The sequence below is a fragment of the Dromaius novaehollandiae genome, chromosome 17 (assembly GCF_036370855.1).
Source record: "Dromaius novaehollandiae isolate bDroNov1 chromosome 17, bDroNov1.hap1, whole genome shotgun sequence".
NCBI classification, from domain to species: Eukaryota; Metazoa; Chordata; class Aves; order Casuariiformes; family Dromaiidae; genus Dromaius; species Dromaius novaehollandiae.
In genome coordinates, this window is record NC_088114.1 from 6,206,080 (window position 1) to 6,229,130 (window position 23,051).

The window sequence follows — 23,051 nt, forward strand, 5'->3', positions numbered from 1 at the left end:
TATGGGTTTTCTTCTGGGTTCAAGTCAGTGAATCTCAAGACTTCCAAATTCAGCAAGAGTAATTAAAATTTCAGATCAGAATATTTATGAGTAATAGGACTGAGTGGCCAGGGTTTGCCCACTAGTTTCTTCAAAATCCGAGCTGTATTTTTAAAAGTTGCCAGGCCTTAGGTGTCTTGCAGATGATGTACTGGCTGTGAATGGATGCTGTGGTGTACATCTGCTCCTGATTCTGTAGGAAGCCTGATAAGATACCATCTTGAGACCCCACACCTCCTCTCCTCTTTTAAACATATATATAGATGTATGATACATGCACACACATACATATATATCTTTACACACATACATATATATATGTGCACATACATATACAAGTGTATGTATATGCATGCACATGTGCACGCACACACACACACATATATACACACATTTGTTTGTTTATTTATTTATCTGATCCAGCCCATAGTTTGTATGGAATCAAATTCCACTTCTTCAGACTCTGAGGAGTCCCATACCAACAACTTTGTAGGTAATATGTTCTGAAATCATGTTCTGTTCTGAAAGTGTAACCCACCCTCTCCCCTCCTTGGTATACAGTCAGAAGCTGTGTCACTGCATACTTCCCTGCATTCCCAAATACTCAAAGTCTGAGACAGGCTATGGTAACAGATGTCATCAGAAGACAAACTCCTTCCAGAGTCCTATTTGAGAAAGGCCAATAAGAATCACAGTTGAGGAGGAGGAGCCAAGAAATTTCCACTGTTATCTTTGTGGCTGGTGCTGCACACCTCTCTCCAGTTTTGCACAGGTTGTAGAAAATCGGTGAGAAATGTGTTTTAATAGAGCAAAAGAACAGGTAATCTGTGTGGAGGAGAGTTGGCCTTTTATGCTATTAACTAATCTTCTCATCTGTACAGGGTAATGGTGGGAGTTACAGGGACAACCTTTGATCTGAACCTTAATTTTAACCCCTTAAGATATGTCAGGAACTTCCAATGGACACTACACTCTGCACACTATGAGGAGGAGCAGAAGAAAGGATGACTCAGCCATTGGACTTTCTAGATTCATTGCTTCTGATACTATTTTCAAAGTAACAAGACTGACAAAAATATAAAGAAATCATTTCCGTGAGTTCCATATGGGAGATAACATTAGACTTGATATCTTTAGGCTGTCGGGGGAAGTGGTGGGAAAGAAGCTGGATTCTGTGTGTCTCCTTTTCATTTTAAAATTCTCATCAGTTATGTCTCACAATCCTAATGAACTGTGTTGTTTCCTTTCTTCACATTCCTCTAGGCAATGGATTTAGACATTCCAGTGCTGGCAAGAAACATTCCTGGGAATGCAGCAATAATAAAACATAAGGATACAGGACTGCTATTTTCGGATCCCCAGGTAACAAAACAACTAATCCTTAGATGAGCTTTGGTTCTCTTCCAGATATCATTTCCATTTCTCTTCCAGTTCATTTTCCATTACATGCTTGTGTCTGTCTGGATACTTTGCTTATACTCTCAGCAGTTTTTCTCAGATTCTCCTAAATCCCCAAATCTTAGACTGCCTTTCTTGAAGCTCTGCTGTTGTCCACTTTGCAGTTCACTAAACTTTTGCTAGGTGTCAGCCTTGCTGAATGTTTGTCTAGCCCATACCACTGTAGAGCTTGCCACCGCACTGAGCTCAGTTCACATCCTATCAACTGTTGCACTTTGCTTGTGAAGGGTCCATGAGCAAACCTTAGGATAGATGGTGTGCGTATGTCCTATTTCCCTTCAAGTGTTAACTGAAATGCAAACTCGTATTATACAAGCAGTAGCTAACCGAAGGAGAACTGTAAGCCTGAAGTTTTAGATAATATATTATCTATAATTTCTAGAACTGAGTGTTAATATAAAGCAGTATTAGGTCAAAGATATTGCTAGGTCAGAAAATAATTAATGACTAGAACCAAGCAGAGTTTTAAAATGGAGTTTCTGTGCAGATAAGTAAAAGTGGGGAGAGTGGGAGCACTCCATATTTAAATTCTAGAGATTTTTCATTTGAATATATTTTCCTCCATTGTGGCTTTGCTGTTAGGTAGTTGTACATGATGAGAAAGATGGCCTTCAGACACAGATTCCTTTTGGCTTTAATTCACTTCTTTTTTTCTTACTTGGTTCCTATATTAGTAAAATACAAGAGAAAGGCTATGACAGCTAGTTTTCAGAGCCCCCTTTCAAGAATGTCTTACAAAGAGTTTCTTGTCCTTCCTTCTTCTTTCCTTGTCTAAAGACTTAATTTAACATTCTGTTAAATTATATAGGCTTTTATACGTTCACTAATTTTAACAATGAAGAGGGAAGGCTCATTCATTAGGGGTGCGCTAATCCTTTGGACTTCTGGTGGAAGGAAGGCTAAGGTGATGTTTTGTATGAGGAGACAAACATATCTGATATTTGTTTGACGGGACTTTATACACGTCCCAAGGAGCACAATTGGATCAACACATATCAATAACAGTATGTAGTCACCTTCATCATAAGTGTAACCTAAGAGAGGTTGTATTGTATTTTCGATTTATGTGGTATATCAGCATATTTCGTTATTGATTTAGTGTACCCACCTAAATCATTATTTCCTGCTATGATCATACATATATATATATATATATACCATCATATATGGAAACTCATACATAATTTTCAAACTTGTCATGAACCTATTCTGCATAAGCGGCATTTCTTTTACAATATGAGAGTATAACTGATTAACTAATATGGCCAGTATAGTAATTAGGAAAGAAAGGATTGAATACCAGCCTGTTTATTATTGCATAAACCAGAATTTACTAGATACCAATTTTCAGCTAAATCATTAGTGTTTTTTATCCAATTCAAGATTAAATAAAACTTACTAGAATAGCCTATTTGATCATTTTGCAAAGTAGAAAAATGTATCATTTATCTACTTTGTGGAGTGTGTGTGATTAATGCATGCTATTAAGTATTGTTTCAGAAAGGTGAATTCTCTCTGTTAGTTTTGATTTTTTTTTTTTAATGTAAAAATTCTTGCAGCTCATGGTTTCTTCTGTAGGCAATCTTTCCAATGTTTTCTACAACCACATTTCTTTATTAACCCCTGGAATTTATTTTGCTGGGGAAGTATTCCCTCTTCTTACCATATCTCTTGGAACAGGGTGGACTACTTTCTGGCTAGTAGAAGCTGAGATGTAGAACTGTTAGGAAAGTTATTTGTATATGTATTCTCTGCAAAGAACCCTTTAACTTGCATATGCTCCTTCAAAATTTCAAGGATATATGTATGTAGTGTCTCATGTTGAACATGCAAACTGATGGCTCTTCTGACATTGTCTGTTACATACTGATGTTTTCCTCAGCTTGCCAGTTGCATTTGTCTTGGAATTCAAAAACAATTTATACCAGGCCCAATTAGCTTCAGCATACATCCTTATAGGAAACCTGTCCTGTGATCTCAAAGCATATCCTACATTCCAATTGTTTTTTGGAATTCAAGATCAATTAAAAATATCCTATAGATTTCCTCCATTGGAGCAAAGCGCAGTTTTAAGCACTGAAGTAGTCCCACTGTCTTCAGTGAGTCTGTACACTCTTAGGGGCTTTCTTTTATACGAGAACTGCAGTCACAGACTGTAAATACATCTAGAATGCTATAATCTTAGTTTAAATAACCTCTTCTGTCTGAGCTCCCTTCCCTGCAACATGCTGTGTCAAAGATCAGAAAACCCCATTCTCCTGCTGCTTGTTGACCCCCTTTTTTGCTGTTGTTCTATCCCAGTAATTCACAGTGTGTCTTTTAAGTGAAGGTGGTTCCTTGCATTACCATATTGTCTATCCTACTACTAGGTGATATTTGTACTGGGATCACTAATATTTGTGCAGTTACACTAGCTTAGAAAGTAAAGTAATACCTCTCCCTTCTCTGTACAATTTTATCTCATTTAGTAATAGCCATTTTATAGCTTTACTGGTGTCAAATAATGTAGAAACTATCAAAGTTTGCAAATGGATCAGGACAAGAGTTATTTGCAGGATAATACTCTAATCCCACTGCAGAGTTGCTGAAAAACTTTTTTCTTGCAGTGAAAAAATGCCAAATGGACAGAATGTCAATCATTTTCACTCATGGTCTTAAAGATGAAGTAATCATTTACTGTTGTTCCTTATCTCCCAAAGCCATATCATATACAGTTTTTTAAACCACTCTATATAGTGTATCAAAGATTGAGAGTTATATTAGATCAAAGAAATGAGATTAAGTTAGAACACTTCCAATTTCAAGCTATTTCTAGTATTTTTATTGTTGGAAGAAGGAGCAGTCTGCCCTTAGCACTTTGGAGATTGTCTTAGAAGATTCAGTCTGTCAATAGGAATGGGAAAACATATGTTCTGGTAAGAAGTTTTCTCTTTCTGTTATTTTGATTACTTTGTCATTTAAATATCTGGCAAAATATTTTCTGCTGTAACCTCAATTACAACAGGTTAGTTGTTCTTAAATTAGTTCTGTCAAAACAAACTGTTTAGAAATATCATTTTAAATTAATCTAAGATTTACATGCTGTTTCATTTTTGTCTGATTACAGTTCAGATCATTCAGAAAGCAGGAGACATTCACTATCTTAAGTAAGCTACTTGAATTGTCCAGATTTTATCAACCAAGAAAGTTTATTTCTATCATAGGTTAAATGTGAATCTCAATCATCTTCCTGCTGGTTTTGCATTAAACATTGTTCCAAATCATTTTGTTCCTTATTCCATGAACTAGCTGATGTCTAGTCATGTAATTGCATCTCAATTTGATTCTTAATTCCACACTGCCACAGCAAACTTTCATTTTTAATCTACCTCTGTTGACTGAAGTGCTTGGAAACCCTTTAGGCTTGCTTTGGGTTTTGGGGGATTTTTTTGTTCATTTTGTTTGTTTGTTTGTTTTTTTTTTTGAGCAAGGGCGTTTCTCTTGTACTTTCCTGCAATTGTAGTTACTCTCATATATACACTTAAAAAAACCTTATTCTTTCATCAGAAATCTCTTTTAAGAGTAAGCCTTTCTTCCGTACATTTAGTCCTCAAGAAGAAAGGGACAATGAAGAAAGAAAAAGGAACAAGGAGGAAGACTGTTCTATTTGCTAACCCTTTTCCCTATCCTGAGATCTCTATCTCCTCTCCTCTTCCCCTGTGTAGCAATTTTCAAGGGGCTAAACTGCGCTGCCTTTCCTGCAGCTCACTGCACTCTGGCTGGCTTTGGAACAGCAGAAGTCATCATTCTCCCTTTGTTAGACTGCACAGATTCTTCAAAAAAGGTTTCCCCTTCTCAGAAAGTTGCTTAAATCTCAACTTCATAAAATTCTAATTTCTAGACTGTTTTATCCTGCCAACATCTTTACCTCATCCCACCATTCTCTGCAATCTGAGTGTTTATTCCATCCCCCTCAGAGCCTCTAAAGAGGTTTCCATGTCTACTTCATCATACAGCCTTGTCCTTTAGTCTTTGAATAAAAGTTAGAACTGAAAGGATACACTGCAAACTGCCCAAGGACAAGGTTAAATTCTCCTCAGCACACAAAATCCATTCTTCTGTTTTAGCCCAAAGCTAAAATGGACCACAATCCAGAAAAGATACAAAGAAATCCAACAGTTCAGGAGACTATAAATGATGTTCATAATGAATGACAGTTCATAACAGTGTGTGATTAAATTGTACTGTGTTATACATTAGGGGAAAGTTCCTTTAATGGTATGGATAAGTTAGTATAGTAGCCAGATGCTTGGGGAAGTCCATCTCTATCTTGAAAAATCTGTGCTGCTGAAGATTTTTAAGAAAATGTCAAAGGAATCTGTCATTGCTTAAGTTCAGTGCATCCTACCTGGTTGTGATGGTATGCACTATATCTTGGTTCGAGTGTAGAAAACATTGCTTATTTTCAAGTTGTTACTGATTTGGGGAGGGAAAACTTTACAATACAGTTAGTTTAAATATGAGCCATTGTATCTGGTATGTGGACTGTCCTATCTTTTGAAAGCTAAATTAGAAGGATATAAATTGACTATTAGAGAACAACAATCATTTTTAATTATGATCACTATTGGTTTTCTTCTTTTATTTTTGCTACAAAGGAAACCAAGTGAGCTTTCATGGCTTAGAGAAGTAGCAAATTTTGTGTGTAATTATACTCATCATTAACCATTTGCAGATATTGTCAAGCTTCATGACTGGAAATAGTGAAAACCTTGCCAATCACTGAAAAAAAAAAAAATACCCAGGTGGAAACAGCAGTTGTTAGTATAAAAGTGGAAACTATGAAATGTTTTGTTCTTGATACTACATCATCTGTATACCTTACTTTTAAGTCATGGTTTAATCCTGCCATTATTTTAACTTGCAAGTTTATGTTAAAAGTGACACTGAGTTAATGGGACATGAAAGAAAAACTGGTAAGTAAGAGATAAGAATAGGCACCTGCTTTTGGGCCATAAATAATGCCAAAAGCATGTTAAAAGGGAAGACACGGAGTTATTCAACATCCTAAGGTTCAAAATTATATGGCCAGCATCCGTAACAGCTCACAGAAGAATGGAGAGGAGGCAAATAAGAGCCCTTAAGAGAGGTTCCAAGCACAAACTGTTCAACTGAGAGCAGGAAACACTGCTGTTAGCAGAAATAACTTTTGAAGTGGCGGCAGGGAAACAACTAACTTGCTGAACCAGCTCAGCTGGCTACAGGCAGTGATATGTTGAAGGCACATGGGTCCTCTGCCAAACATGGGTCAATACCATTCCTACTGTAGGAGACCAGGGCTTCAAGGCAGAATTTAGCCTAAGTTTTCAGTCTTGTGAACTTTGGTATTGAATAGACTGATTTGTGGTGGTTTTTTTTTTTTTTTTTTTTTTTTGGCAGTGCCAGCAATTGCTATTTATACTCTCTTAGAAATATTGGCCCATTGCCAGGTGAAGCACACAGATGTGCCTGCAATCTGAGCTTTGCCTGCCACTCGGTGGGTATGTCACTGTTCTGAATTTACATCTAGAGTTTGCGTTCCCTGGGGTGATTCTCTGCTGTTTAAGAATCATGTTCTTTTATCTGCTGAAGCTGATATGAAATGGTTTAATAGCAGGCTTACTTTCATTATATAAATAATATATTAACCATGCATCTTATTTTCATCACATGTGAGCTGTGGCACTTTTGTAGTTCTCCTCGTAATTGAAGGAGTATTCATTCTGTTTACCCAGTTCCCTCATTTTTTAGCTTTACCTTCAGATACCTGTATTTCTGGGCCTCCACAAAATATTATGCAGAATTTCTTTGAGGTGCTATATACAGAAGCCAATATTTTCTTTAAAGATGACTGCCCAATTTACCAGGGGGAAAAGTATATTATGGATCTTGTCATTAAAAATGCCTGTGTCTGAAGTGATGTACTACCCACAAAAAGGGCACATGTAATACTATGTCTGGATGTAAACAACATGATATTTTTCCCCTCTTTTTTCTGGGTTATAGCTAACTATTGAGGCTTCAACTTTTACACTGTTTTCTTTTTCCATGACCTATATAAGTATTTACCCATTTCTGTATATGAACAAAGGGCTTAGTAGAAACATGTTTTTCTTCCTCCCAAGTAGTACGTTATCATGCATAGCACCTCCCTTGCTGTTGCTGTGGAGGTGCATGATCTTATGTTTGATAATTAAAAAGTAATTTGTGAATTTCGCCCCTCTTTCACCAGATGTAAAGCTTATTCACATTTGCAGCAAAATCTGAGTGTAAGATAACTTCTTGCAGAAATACTTAAAGCCTAGCAGCTGATGCAGAGACATGTTACCCCACAGTAAGTAATTTGTACATCATAGGCTTTCAGTAAAGAGAAAATAAATCCTAGATTTTTCAGAAATAGCACAGCATTCCCAATGTCTGTATTCTGCAAGTGGAAGCCCATGCTTCAGATTTTCTGCAAAACTACAACTGAAATTCAAGTCAGTTGGAGTTAGGGAAGACACCTGCGAATGAGGTTATTGCTCTCTAAAACTGAGCATACAAAACTGAAAAAAAGCTCAGCCAGATGCTCCAAGGGTACGAGGCAAAACCCAGTTAAGTCATAGTGAATCTCTCCACTGGCTTCCAGTCAGATTGTAAGTGACTTGTAGGTGGTCACATTTGATTAGTAGAAGAGGGAGGAATAAAGCTGAGAAGTCCTTATTCCTAGTCCCTGGTATTTTTCCATTTGCTGTTTCTCCCTCCTGCAGTTGCTCAGTTTTTCTGCTCTGGATTCAGGTTGGCATTATCCTGAAATTATCCCTAGCATTAAGTGTTGTAACTGTGCATAAGTATCTCACTGCTTCTATCATTTACATGTTTCCAAGTTTTTGTCCTCTATATCCACATTTTAAAAGAATGCTAATAGGACTACCTGTCAAAAAATGTTACATTGCTGCTTCTGTTCTGAGGTAATTTACATAAATTATTTTTAAACATTACTTTAAATAAAATCTTCCAGAGGAGCATAAAATTAAAGTTGGAATGTAGTTCAGTGTGAACAGTATTTATTACTATGATTATACAGGCAATCGGATGAAGCCAGCATAAGTCATGTAAGACTTTCCCACCTCCCCTGTTTTGTATTCTTGGCAGATATGGAGGAAGGAAAAGAACATATCTCTAAGGTTGGAGTCATTGGCAGTATTTGCACTGTCTGATACAGGCAGCCTTAGGATACCCTCTAGACCAGACTCACCTGTCTTCCTTAGGGAGAGTCTTACAAGCACAGTCAGAAAATACACTCTTCAGACCACAGGGATCCGAGGTATATCACTGTTTATTAGTATAACTGTATATTAGTATATTACTAATCAGATTAGCACATACCTAAATGGGCATCTGCAAGGTAGTTGTGGATGGAAAGCAGGCTGGGTATGAAGCACATGGCCCTTGTGACTAGTCCAGAGGCCACTCTTTCAGTGCAGCATGGAGAGAGCCAGCATGAGAAAAGAGGAACTAGTTGGAAATGGACTAGATGGAGCCTGAAGCTTGGCCAGAGTTTTGCAGTGCATCAAAGACTTTTGAACAGGCACAGGAAAAAAAAAATGTTTGGGGTAAAACCCATGCTCGGGTCACTGGGCAAAGAGTACCATAAACCATACCAGTTGAAAGGCCTCTTGGTGCAGATTACAATGCAGTACTGATTTCATGTAAAAAAGTATAAGTTTTTTTTTTTTAATATACAAGTATGAAAATCATCTTACCCTATTTTCTACACAGAACTGATTATGTAACTTAGTTGCAAGCCTTTCTAACAGAACTGATGTGTGCATCTTTGACTACTTAAATTTCATGGCACTGATGCATATATTGACAATTTGTCTTGTCAGTGGGAGTCAAGGCAGTGATTATAACATGTTCAATTTGATGTCACGTATCTGTGTTTCGGGGGGGGGGGGCGGGACACGCTATAGTTATGTATTATGCATAGCCATCACTTGCATTACAACTTCAACATTGAAGCAAAGATTTCATATCTTTATATACAGTTTGTACTTGAGTTTTTCAAGTATAGTTTGTTAGTTAACCTAGTGTTGATATAACTCTAGGCTTATTTGTGATAATTCCTTTCATAGCTGACAGCTTATGTAAATCATACATCTCCTTTGGCCATTCTTTATGTCTCCTGTGCCCTTATGCACTCCTTTAAAAACAAAACAAAACAAAAAAAACCACAAACCCCAAACTGTCGCTGATCTTCACTACCCACTGTGTAATAATGTCTTAATATTTCATTGATCCAATAGCTGTTTGCTTTTCTGAGCTGAACTAAGACAATATTTTGCAAAGATTTGAGTGCATTTTTAATCAAGATGCAATACTGGATGTTATTTCTTGATAGAAAATTAGACCAGCTGTGTAGAATAGATTAGTTCAGACATCAAATCTCCTTTCACATGTTTGATATTCACAACTTCATTTCCCTAAAACTAAATTAGAGTGGCAGAGGAACAAGCAAAGGAATAGTTGTTTTTCAGGTCCAGTAGTTTGCCCAGTAAATTTAAAAGAATTTCATATGTGGCTTTTTCTTGCAGCATTTGTTGAGGTAACACTGCTGTATCTCTGACTGCCCAGAATCAACAACTCTGGAAGAGCTTGTTGCTGTATGCTTGTTCCTAATTTTATACTATAACTGTCTTTGTGTAGTGAGTTTTTTAGTGTTACTATACAATTAACTAAAGATGCTTCAGTAGCAATGAGCTTAGCTGAGCTTAGATCAATCTAATGCCAGCTGTCCTCCATGCAGGAGACCAGGGGAATTATTTAATTTATAACCAGTCTCATTTTCTAGCATTCTGATAGGCAAACAGTTTTTGTGTCTATTAAATTTGCTTCATGTAGTTGCCTTAATACTCTTGGGATTTGTCTTTGATTTTTAAATCTCTTAGTTGGTGGGCTGTATAAAAGATATAAAATAATTATTTATTGATTGTTGTTTATAAACAAAGGTACTTGACCTTGAAAAAATGCCTTTGAACAGCTTCATGTATGTATTGGCTCACAGTTGAAGTGCTTTACTGTCATCAAGATATGTGTACAAGCTATGTCAGTATCATTAGAACATCAAGGACCGTTTAATTTATTATTTATTTTCTTTATCTTTTTTTTTTTTTTTTCCAGGAGTTTGTCATGCTGTCCAAGAGCTTGATGAATGACCCCATTTTGAAAAGAGAAATTGTAAGAAAGGCTAAGGACTATGTGAAGAAACATCATTCATGGGAATGTGAAAGAAAAACCTATCAGAATCTTATCCTAAGACTCCAGTGACCTGCAGGACTACAGCTGATACGCAGCAGTCTGTATCAAGTACTTTAATCACAGAAATGTAATTAGATTTTAGTTTCTTTTTGTTTCTTTTTAGAAGAGATAGTTAGACACATTATTCTATTTGAACATACCAACATCACAAGAGTTGCCCACTGCAGCAAACTATCTAATTCATCTAAGTCAGCATACTGTCTCTAGTGTACCAATTCACTGCAGACCAGTATAATTCTGTAAGATCACAAGGGAGAAACGTAGCATCTCAGCAGTCACAAAACTTCTGTTGTTGTAAGGCCACAAAAAGGGGACAATTTTTTGTGCAAGTGAGCACTCAGCCAAATAGAACTGATCTCAAATGTTGTGATCATGCTGCATCCTAAGATGTCTGCAGTGAAGTAGCTGTTTTTCCTCCAATTTTACCAATCCAAACATATTCACTTTTGCATATGATGCATATATAATGTTGCAAAGCAAACCCTATACATACCTGCAGTCAAAGTTTGTTACATCTACAGAGTATAACATTATCAAGGTGAAATCTTTTTTTTTTTTTAAGAATAAGATTAACATGTCTGCACCTTGAGAACATGATAATCAGGGGACCAAAAAAAGCAACCAAGGTGTTGATGCTTGAGGAGCCTGAAGTGAATAGGGCATGTTTTTACCTCCCTATAGATACTTGATTTTTTCAAATCAGCTAATATTTCCAAACACTGCCAAGCCTGCGCTTTTTCTTGGATCCTGGGAGTAGATGAGGAAGGCTGGCAGCTGTACTCAGCTTCAGATTCCAGAACTGCACAGTACTGCCCTCTGCAGCAAGTATCTCCTCACAGATGGAGATATTTAAGTAAACTACCTCTTAGTCTATCAGTGTCTCTGGTAGCTTAGTGCTTTACCTATTTACAAACAGACTTTACAGCTGTTTAAAAAAAGGAGGGAAGAAAGGAAAAGTATTTTCCATTTGCTATGTACTTGGTACTGTTCTTTCTCATTTGTGGATCTCAGGATTTATTGTCACATAATGTGGAAACCTATTTTAAATAGAGGCTTACCTGAGCTTAAAAGTCCTAACTAAGAGTCATTCCTGACAGCCTAGTGGTTATATCTTTGAATTCATAATTGCGTATCAAAGGACTGCTACTTACAGAAATAAGAGTGTCATATTTTAACTACTTATTATTGGAAGTGTTTGTTTTGTATAGGCTTGATCCAGCCCCTATGAGACCCACCAGGAAGTTCTCTGTTGATGTGAATGACTTGTGTCAAGTGCTGGGGCTTTTCTGTTTTCATTTTTTTGGTAGTAATGAAGTTCACTATATGTTTTAAGCTTTCCACTTTATTTTTGATGCTTTGCAACTGCAACAAGTGGGACAGTAAACAAAAAAGGCATTTGAGTATTTCATATTTACTTCTCTAAAACTTTTCCCACTTTTATTGTAATATGTTTCTGCTCAGCATTTCCTGCAATAATGGCCTGATTTGAAATCTGAGAATTGTTATAGTCCTTTCTCAGTACATTTGCCTAAATATTTCTGGAGCATCCTTCAGCGTTCTGGGATGTAAGTAAATCTGCATTAGTTCTGAATTTAAGGGCCACCAGACTACCCCTGAATAGTTTATAAACCTGCGATTGAATGTCAGCCTATCGGGTATTCCCTACTGTTCTCATGAGGGCCAGTATTTCTTTCACTCCCCACTTATGGGATCATGGTCTTCACTTTCTTCCATAGCAACTACATACTAAAGGAGGGACTCCTACAATATTGATTTTTCAGCATGCCTTATGTGGTATGGAACCATTATAGGCAATAAAAACAAGACCCCTTGTAGCTATGGAGCCTACTGCGGAGAGTCCTGCTACTTTCAAAACTTCTACTCCAAAGTTAAGCTGCTTGTTACACTTTGTGCAGGGGGGGAGCCCTAGGGATCACCTTCCTCTAGTATCTGTTGTCTTCTGTGAAGTACAGGTTGTTAAAAAACAAATAAACAAACGCATAATGTAGGCTAGATGTCAGCTATACTTCTAAGCACTGAGATAATGGCAAATGATTAGAAATGGTAGTGATTAGAAAGCTTTTCTAAAATGTGATACGTTTATTACTAAGCTTCAAGCAACTAAACACAGTGAACGTGAATTTTCACTATTTCCAGCAAAACAAAGTATGTACATGTGAGAAATTCTCTTACGCCCTCAGAATGTAATTAACATATGATTTTTTCAGGCTGTATTTAATCTATAAATATGAAATCTGCATCTAGGAAACAGCATGCTTATTTGCATGTGATAAGCGTACCAGAAGCACAAACAACTCTTCTGCAATATACGCATTAAAAAAAAAAAGAAAAGAAAAAGTGAGCCCTGAGGACTGTTTTACAGTTATCAATGGAGACAGTGTTCATCAATCAGGGGCATTCAACTTTGATATCATTTATCACATGTGCTTGTGTTCTGCAACATGAAGCCTGTCTATTAAGGTTAAAAGGCTGGGGCAACAACTGCTAGGGAATTTCAGCACAATAAACTGCAATTGAATTTATGTTTTAAATTTCATCCAGTCTTATGTTCAAGGCCCATAAATATTCAATAAGTCTTGTATGTCCTTGTAAAGGAAATATTAGATCCTGTACAGGCAATTTTAGGTATAATTATCTTTCATACAACTTCACTCAAACGATTTTATATTTAAGAGTAATCCTTTTGTTGTCCTGCAGCCCTAATTATAGTATTTAGCTTCTCCCTTCAAAGTCCCATTCCTTAGCCTAGCACCTTTTCAAGCAAGGCACACCTCACTGGAATACAAATACAGCTCCAAAAATAGCACTTTTTCTGTTCTCAGAAAAACCTGCATTGTGCATTTACCCCTGTGGCTAAATCTGTATTTCAGAACCTTGAAATGTACTGTTAATTAATCCAATTACATGCATTTTGTTTTGCAATTAATTCTGCCATTGAATCCACAGGAACTGAGTGAAAGCAGTGGACCTGTACAATGGGTACTACTGTACTGGGTCCTTTCTTGGCACAATTACTTCAGAAGTAGAGACAATTTGGTAGCGTATGGCAAAACTCATCTAGAGCCTATGGTTTGTAGAGCTTCCTGAATTAGGATTTCATTTAAAGCATGCATATTCTAGTTTTTTAAAGTTAGTTTCTGCATTCCCATTATAGCCTTAACTGGTGTAGGATTTAAGAACACTGTGATTCTGAGTATTTCTTGTGATTCTTCCTGTATTTGTTCTGAGTCAAAAAGTTCTTGTAGACTTAAACCGGCAAAGATTTGTCACCTCCCAGCTGTGCTGTGTTGGCTCTGCTGTTCTGCCCAACAAGTGGGGCCAACAGCTGTACTCTGCTCCCTCTGCTTCAGCCCTGGTAGGAAGAGCATTAACAGGCAACTAGTCTGACTCCATCACAGAGCATCTCCAGAGGAAGCAAGGGGTTCTTTCTTTCTTTCTAGAAGAAATACAAAATTTGTCAGACTAATCCTATGCCAATACTGTCACTCAACAGTTGGCTCGGAAAGCTGGCCTCTGGAAAACAGATTGTACTGATCTCAACTATCTTAATTCACCAATACCTATAGCCTTCCAGGTGGCCTATACAGTGTGCCTTAAGGGGAATAATCTAGTCCAGGGAAAGGATTTGGTTAGGTATCTGTAAGGATTTAAAGAAAACAAAAGTCAGCCCTTCCTCTTCAGACTCATTGCAGCCCATTCTGAGAAACATTTTGGATTTTAGAAGTCATGTCTGAAATAAAAAAAAAAAGAAGCAGCTCTCATGGGAAACCAGAATATTAACATGGCTGTAAGGATATTAGCACATTCTTTAAGTATTTTAGAAAAAGTAAGTTTCCTCAGATATATATCTCCAATAATAATTAAATGATATGGCATTTAGAGAGTTAACATTTTAAATTCAGCTTTTGCACATGACAAAAATTAACAGTGCTGCTGAGTGTTCTCAGGGATGCCAGGAGTTTGCAGGACTCCTACACATTCAGTTATGATCTTTTGGGGGGTTTTTTTGTTTTTTTTTTTTTTTTTGGAGGTGGGGGGTCGCTGAGAGGAATCAATGGATTAATTCAGAGCTTTCAATCCGATATTGACAATTGTGATAGAAGGCTCAAAGCTACCAAATTAGCAAAAGGTAGTTACTTGGTGATCTCAAGGAAATTAGTTTTTATGTTTTGCTGTTAACCTAGTTGACATACTATGTCTTAAAGACAACCATCAAAAGAAAATGTTACACTGTATATTGGAAGATTTAAAAGTATTCCTGCTCTTTCTGTAAATATAATTTTACCATCAACTTAGCCTGAATATTAAATGGCCTTGAACATCTGCAAAGAATGCCTTTATGGTAAGTGAATGCACAAGTACTTCAGTCTTCTTTTACAAAATATTCACCTTTGTCTGTTGGGCTCAGACTGTTCTGTCTCTTCTCCTCCACCCTGGTTTTTCTAATTTGGTCAAGAAGAGTTCCACATGAAAAATAAAGAAACAGTTTTGTCAAAAGCTTGTCAGAAGAGATGGGTGCTTCCATGTGGAAATCAATCATTTAATGGCTCAGTGGGATCTGAGCCCACCCCCCCCTTCATTAAATTGTCTAGAGTAATTTCATCACTCCAGAATTTATTTCACTTCCTCCTCTGTCTGGTTGGTCCAAGTCCAGTTGCTTTAATAATTGAAACTTGAACCCTATATAAGAATAGGCCTCTACAGCTTGATTTGTACTTCCTTGGTATATCACTGTACATGTCCCAGTATTCCTAGCTGTCACAGGTACATTCAATTCGATGACATGCTCCAAAGGAAAGTCTTGCTCCTCCAAACTTTTAATTGTATTTAAAATTTTATACTAAGGAGCAACTATAAAAAGAAAAGGCTTAAACAAACAAAAGACTATGAGAATCAATATAAGGGCAAACTGTATGATTAAAAATAGGTTTTCTAATCTTGTTTTTTTTAAATGATCTAAATTTTCTAAAGGGGTGGATAATTTTTATGTCCAATTTAATCCTCTTTAAATGAGCTATATTCTCATCAAGTGAATACTTCATATACTAGATGTCATTCATGTGACATCTAATTTTAGGTATTAAATATTGAGGGCACTTGAAATCTCTAGTCATTTCTAAAAATGTAGGGCAGTATTTGTTTTGTCTAGTGCTTGCAAAATGATTCTGGAAATTCATTTCCCCTAGAGCATTACCATTAAACTAATTTAAAACATTTGTTTAAAATTAAGCACTGCATTTTAAACAAGAAGAGAAGAGAACATCTGGCTACTAAGAAATCAGTTGTGACCACCTGACCTGAAACAGCATTTAAAGCATCCTGACAGCACCCTTTACCCCTTGCTACTACTGCAGAAGCAAGTTGTATCAGCTCTTTTACGATATTTCAGTATGCCTCTTACATTGCTATTTCCATTCTTGTGTACTTCAGCACAAATCTTCTTAGATGTAAGTCCAGCTATAACTATAACCTTGCTAGATAGAGGTCACTTATTTCATTTGTCTGATTCAATCAAGTTACATCAGGCATTGAAACTAAATGCCTCTGTACTGCTTCAAAAATTAATCCCCACCGTTGAAAAGTTACACTGTTATTTTAGTAGCTTTAATGAAGTGAAATGAGTTACGGAATCTTTAATTTAACTTGAGTAATATATCAAAGGCTTATATGCTTGGAACGTGGCCTTTGCCATCCGTTACAGCCTGCTAGCTTCTTTCCTAGCTATTGTTTTTCTTCTAAAAATATGTTCAAATTAGATGTGACCTGGAATCACATTAAAAAAAAAAAAAATCTTACCTAATCTGTACAGCTATTCATACCTTGCATCATCTACTGCAGTGCGTGCCTGAGTCACCTAAATAATCGTGTTGCTTTTCTGAGGGTCTGGTTACCCATACCTGTTAGCATTAATGCCTAGTACTGCTCTGAGAACTGAAGAGGATGCACAGCTATTTGTATAGCTTTTGGTACGATGGTGTTCTGGTTGAAGACCAAGTCCTGTAGACATTGCCACAGTACAAATAATAAATACTACTGGCAGTAACTCTTGGCTCTGCCACCCCTATTTATGTACCCGTTATAACCCAGCAATGACAGCAATGATTTGAAGAGCAAGGTAAGGAAGCAAAGGTAAGGCATGGTAATGAAGTAGTAATATTCTCAAATATTGGTACAAAATATTAGCACAAAATATTAGCACTTCAGTCCCTATTTAGGAGTCTGCTGCTGCGTTAAGAGAGTTAAATTGTGATACCATCATGGCATTATCCCTTGCTCCTCAAACAACATCCATGACTCTTGGATTATAAGGTGCTGACATGAATAAAGGCATTAAAGACTGGCTCCCACTTTGTAATGTGGGTTAAAACAAGTTCTTCTTGGCCAAGTACTAGTGACAATATAGATGGTTAAGACCCATGCTGCAAATCAGGCCAAACAGTTGCCTTCTTTTCTATATGAAGGTACAGCTAAGTAAGAGGCAATGGGGAAATCTAATAAGTTTTTTGAACTAGGTGAATATTAGTAGTACATGTTCTGAATATTCATCATCTTTTAATACCATTTCACTCTCTTTTGACCTCGGTATGACCCTAGTAATGATTCTGTTCTGAACAGGTTTAAAGTCTTTCACAAAGCCTGCAGCTTATCCTGTTATTTGTATTTACTGTTTCATACTGATTACATCTCTTATTGTTGTAGCCCTGGGAAATGCTCCAAGGTGTCCCTAGAGTATTATGCATCTATTTACCTATTGCATCTTCCATCCTTTTTAGTTACTTTTCTGCAACTTAATGAGATCATTTTTCTGTCCCCTCCACTTTTAAAATGTGTGTCCCTGCAAGTCATTTGTTTGAATGAAGCATCAGGATGTCTTTAAGCTTGTACTGGGGTAAGTCTCACAGCCATCATTGCTAAGGTAACATTGTTTCATACCAAAATGACTTCTTCCCTTTTATCTTACTTCTTGCCAAGTTTAGATTTTGCCAAGGGGCAGCTCTACAGCAGAAGAGCATCACTTAACCGAGCTCAGATATAGGCAGCACTTTGCAGCAGTAGCCCAGAGCTCAGGCCAGTCCACACTGCTGAGAACTGGGAGCTGCAGACATGCCCACAGCCATGAAGAAAAAAAACACACATAAAATGGGAAAGTCGGCCAAAGCAGATATAAAAGAGGTCTATCCTCAACCCTTTTCACTGCCTAAGAGGGAAGCTCTGGGGATTATGACTTTCAAGTAATTTTTTTTGAGGATAAGGAAAACCAGCAATTCTTAGAACTGTAGTTCCTGTCTCTGGCTGGTGAAACTGCCAGCCAAATAGCAGGCAAGGACTTAAAAAAGAATGGTGCCTTTTAGATGCTTTGTTCAGGGATGCTAGCATCTCCTGATGACTGATGTCTGCACATGCTGCCACAGGTCACTGCAAGAACTCTTGTGAGCTCCAGCCTGATAATACTGTTACAGCACTCACTCGAGTTTTGCCAGTGCAATGCAACATCATTCTAATTGTCACTTCAACAGATGACATAGCAGTCTGTGGGTCTGAACTAGTGAGTGGAAGGGAACATATCATGCAGCAGGTGATTCACTGAACTAGCATAAATCCTCTGGTCGTGGACTGGGATCGCACCGCAGCCAAGCTAACTACACTGCTGTGATTGTGGGGGCTGAATGCAAATGCCCCTTCATAAGGACTGGACCAAGCCTGCTGAGACCAACTACTTTCATCCCTTTGAAATAAAGCTTTGTCATACAGCTGTTTGCACTGTAAGACCCTGACTTCATCAGGTTTTAAATGGAAGAACCAGTCTAAGACAACCAGTCTGCACCATCACTACACTCCAGTTTCATGCTGCTAACACCTGAAGTTGAACTCCTTTTTCAAAGGGAAAAAGTTGCTCCTCAAGGTCTGTAGCCCCTGAGCAGCAGCCATGATTTCTTGTGGGTGGCTCCTGTGCCTTGTGTTTAAACCTCTACAATCCCAGCCCCAGGCAAGATCCCAAATGGTATTGCTGATGAATGCACACAGCAGCTCAGCAGATGGTTATCCTGGCTGTAAAGATGTAAGTGGAAGCAATCCTGGACCCATGAAAGAAATGAATTGCCATTGGGGGGGATTTCTGCATGAAAATAAATAGTCAAGAGCCAGTTTCTTCTGAACTACTCTAAGGTTGGCAAGATTTAGCTCACCTACTTGGGAGCATCTCAAACATGAAAACTGTTTGTTCAGATTTCCTTTGTGGCCAGTGAAGAGCTCTAGGCCTCATCAAAAGGACAGTCCCTCAACACAGCCGATTCACCCATGGGAGGTATCTATTTCTTGCCATTAGAAGGAGAGAGAGAGAGAAACTTTCCGATACCTGCATCTCGATAGGATAAATTCCACCCCAAATTCAGGTCCTTACTTTCTGACAAGGCAACGGGGACTGGAGGCCAGAATCTTTTTAGACAGACACCCCCAGCCACAAGAAACAAATACCATGGAGGTGAGAAGGCTCTCTAAGCCCCTGAGAGTGGTATGGGCAAAAGCAATATCCTGCATATTTGGTGTGTGCACGTTTCTTACGATGAGCTTACCATCCCAACAGCAGTGAAGTGTTACATTTCAGAAGAAGGTTGCTGTGATTTATTTTAACTACCTACAGGTAACACTAGGAACACTAATTAAATGAAGTCTCAGTGTTGATCAGATGACAAAGTACTATTTAAAAGTGGCTGCAAATGTCTCCAAGTTTCTCTTGATAGAGACTGGACAGCTGTGTAATAGATGGGAGCAGCCATTTGGATGGCAAATCTAAAAGGAAAAGCAGGCCATGCCATGCATCAAGGTATTAGAGAGCCCAGACAGTACAAGTGTCCCTGAGGTCTTAGCCCCAGTCCAACTTGCATTTTTTCCTCAACAGTATTTTGTTTTCTTGCTGCTCTTTTTTCTTTATATAAATACACTAAAAAGCCCTAGATAAATGCATTATTTTTGCAATAATATTAGTAGAAGAAATCTAATCTGTTTAGCTTATGAAAATTAACAATAGGTAACATGCTTGTAATTGGAAAAAAACCTAAACTTGTTTCCTCATTTATGGCAAAGTTTCTGTTTTAAGCAAAGATAACATAATTGTTTGATCTAAAATACTATAGACACTTCCATCCTTAGATTTGCACAGTGCAACTGGTGTATAAAACTCAGTACATGTTTATTAGGAGCTTCCTAAGGTGTCACACCTGATGCAAAATGAGTTCCTGATCCACTACAGTTGTCACACAAACAAGCAACATCTGCATGCATGGACTTCTGTCAATACATCTTCATATTAGGAGATTTCAGGGAAGACAGAACTTTAATCATGGGAAAAAAAATGCATACATACATGAAGGCCTAGAGATGAAGCAGGCACTTCTTGATGCTCTTTCAGAAGCTGTCATATAATATGATGCTATTCTAAGTATCTTAGTTTTGCCTGTAAATGCATGTCTCCCTGTCCCCATCTATTTTTGGCAAGGCCAGAAGTCCCCCAGAGCACTATAATTATCTCAGTCGGAAACGTCAGAAGGGTTTACAGCTGAAGTAGATGTCTGCCCAGAACATGAAAATCAGGTACACCCTAATGCATGTTGGGAAGATATTAAAACAAAGTTACTGCACACAGTTTTCAGGGAAAGACTTGGAAATTTGGCTGCATTAGCAGGAAAGATTTGTGTAGCATCTCTGCTTTAGAAAATAAGAGAAGTCATATTATGCCTCTGCCTTTAATGTTACATGATTAGGACTGAGAAAGTTAAACTTATTTTAGCTAAAACCTTGGTGCTTCACCCATTTGAAAGGATGAAAACAGAGACACCCCTTAATGCAATAATGAGGATATGGTGGTAACTCTTTTCTTGATTTTATTTTTTCTTTGTTTATTGCCAGTTTTCCCTGCAATACATTCAAGGGTTATAATCTCGAAGCCTGGTTTGTCTGATGGAAGTGAGGTTTTATTTTTAACATAAAAATAGAAATAAAATACAAATAGAATAAATAGAATAAAATAGAAAAAAAATTGGGTTTTGTTAGTGTAGTGTTAAAATTCAATAATGTTAGATTTTGCATGTGACTGGAAATTTTACTTTCACCTGCTGTATGTACAGAAAGTCAACAACATAAGTCAACTGCCAATATCTTCCTTAAGAAATTAAAAATGAACTCATTATTAAAGAGGATAAGCCTTGCAAGGAGGTTTTATAGCTTGGAAGGAAACTATGGGCTCATGCTGTGTGGACAGACTTGGGGACCAAAAGATACCGAGCAGCCATGAGCAGCTCTCGAGCAGCTCCGGAGTCCAAGGGTCCGATTTCCAAGGTATTAAGCGCTCTCATCTCCCACGGACCTCATTAAGACTTTTGGCTGCTCAGTGCCCCTGATCAGGCCTGCGTGTCATAAACTGGACACTCAACATAAAATACTGCTTTAAAAACTACAGATTTTACAGATTTGTTTTTAAGATACGTTCCATCTCTTTAGTTTCCAAGCATTTTTCGGGACAACAGAAAATTCAGGGAAATCCAGATTTCGCAGAAAAAAGTTATTGTGACAAGTGTATTTTCATTTATCTGTGACAACACTTAGCCTGTAACCCCCAGAGCGAAAGGATCAGTTTCTGGCCTCGGATGACACTGCCTGTCAGTAAGGCGAGAGAACCATGGGCCGACATAAAAGCTGCAAGTATGCATTCACAGAGAAAGCTGATTAACAGCCTAAGCCTCCGAACGGCTTCCATTGTGTACACATGCAACTGCATGAGCAGAATACCCATGTTTCGCTGCATATTATGCTCCCATTATTTTTGAATACAATAGTTCTCTTGGCATTCGTGCTGAATGAATGGTAAGTTCATTTTATCTGAAAGCCTAAACAAACAAGCACTAACAATGAAAATAAATCAGATTGCTGCAGTACTTTCAAGTAGCTGGTAAAAATAATATTTTAATCAAATAACTCAGCCATAACCCCCGGCAACTGCTGCGAAGGTTAAGGCTGTGGCTCAGTATTCTAGTGAGAAAACATACAGAATTATTCAAAACATTTAATTTCATCCCCACTGCTTGGCTCAGATTAAAAGCCGAAGATGGCAATCTGAGTTCTTATTGCCCCCTCCCCAAGCTGAAGCCTCCAACAAAATAGAAGACAACGAAATATTCAGAAAAACAAGCCCCTTAGCAAGAAAATACAGTGCTAAATAAAAATAACCATGACCAGACTGGTGTGGTACATCACAAAATAATGCCATTGAGAAGGAACACGGACCCACATTTAAGACACTGGACTAATATTTGTAAGAGCAGAGTTCAATTTGCAACTGTAGCATAGAACGACTGCTTTGCCCAAGCTTACACAGGAGATGACTGCCACTGTTTCAAGGTAATACCGTCGGGCAAAAGTAATTCAACGATCTGAGTTGCTCAAATACAACGATGCTGAAAACTAGTGAGAACCCTAGAGGTAACACCATACAGATTTGCTCTGATATAGCCAAAACTAGAATTTTGTTCTGAAAGATTTAGCTCTCACTGGAGTCTATGGGAACCATACTTCAGTGAAGTTTGTATCAGGCCTTTTCATGGGAGATGTGCAATATACAGTTTGAAACATATTCTGACAACCTCAGTGAAATGAGAAATGACTTAACTGCAGTCCATGCACTTACATCAGATTAAGACTAGCCCTTAGAGTGCCTGTGATATAATGTAGTTTCTATTCAAAGAAATTGGAGCTGCATAGGAGCTAAAAACACTACTGTTTGCCTGTTTTTTAAAGCGAACCTTATCCGGAGATGACGAGATTGTTTTTTTGAGGCTATAGGTAAGCACCTTGGTCATTTAATTCAACCTCCTGCAGTGTGAAGATCTTCTGACTTCCTGCTTCAGGCCTAGTAGCTGTGACTGAACCAGAACATTGCTTCAAGAAAAAAAAAAAAAGTCTAAAAAAAAAGGTGAGTGACAAAACTGTTCCTGTCCTTGGAAACAGGTTCTCTCACCATAAGAAACTTATTTCTGGTCTGAATTTGTATAGCTATGGCTTCCAAGCCCTGGTAGTTAAATCTTTGCCTATAGATTAGAGGCTGTTCAGTTTTGTTCACCATGTAGGTACTTATGGGTCATGATCAAACCCCCACATAAGCTTCTCTTTGATACTCTAAGTGGATTGCACTCTTTGAATCTCTCTGTAAGAGATGTTTTCCA

General features: G+C 37.7%; 1 protein-coding gene and 1 long non-coding RNA gene across 4 annotated transcripts in view; one reads left to right on the forward strand and one right to left on the reverse strand.

Annotated features, from left to right (window-relative positions):
• The window catches only part of GLT1D1 (glycosyltransferase 1 domain containing 1), a 64,238-nt gene extending 49,070 nt beyond the window's left edge, over nt 1-15,168 (forward strand). The window contains exons 11-13 of one of the 3 annotated variants that reach the window (XR_010392042.1): nt 981-1,133; nt 1,303-1,401; nt 10,678-10,696. Coding sequence is in view for 2 of the 3 variants with exons in the window: in XM_026114488.2 (XP_025970273.1) it covers nt 1,303-1,401; nt 10,678-10,824 (246 nt within the window). In the remaining variant the exon portion in view is untranslated. Of the gene's footprint in view, nt 1-980; nt 1,134-1,302; nt 1,402-6,915; nt 7,016-10,677 lie in introns of those variants that run through there. The other 2 variants (XM_026114489.2, XM_026114488.2) reach the window with 2 other exon arrangements.
• LOC112991761 (uncharacterized) overlaps nt 1-23,051 on the reverse strand; it is a 44,542-nt gene that overhangs the window by 8,414 nt on the left and 13,077 nt on the right. The window lies entirely within an intron of this gene.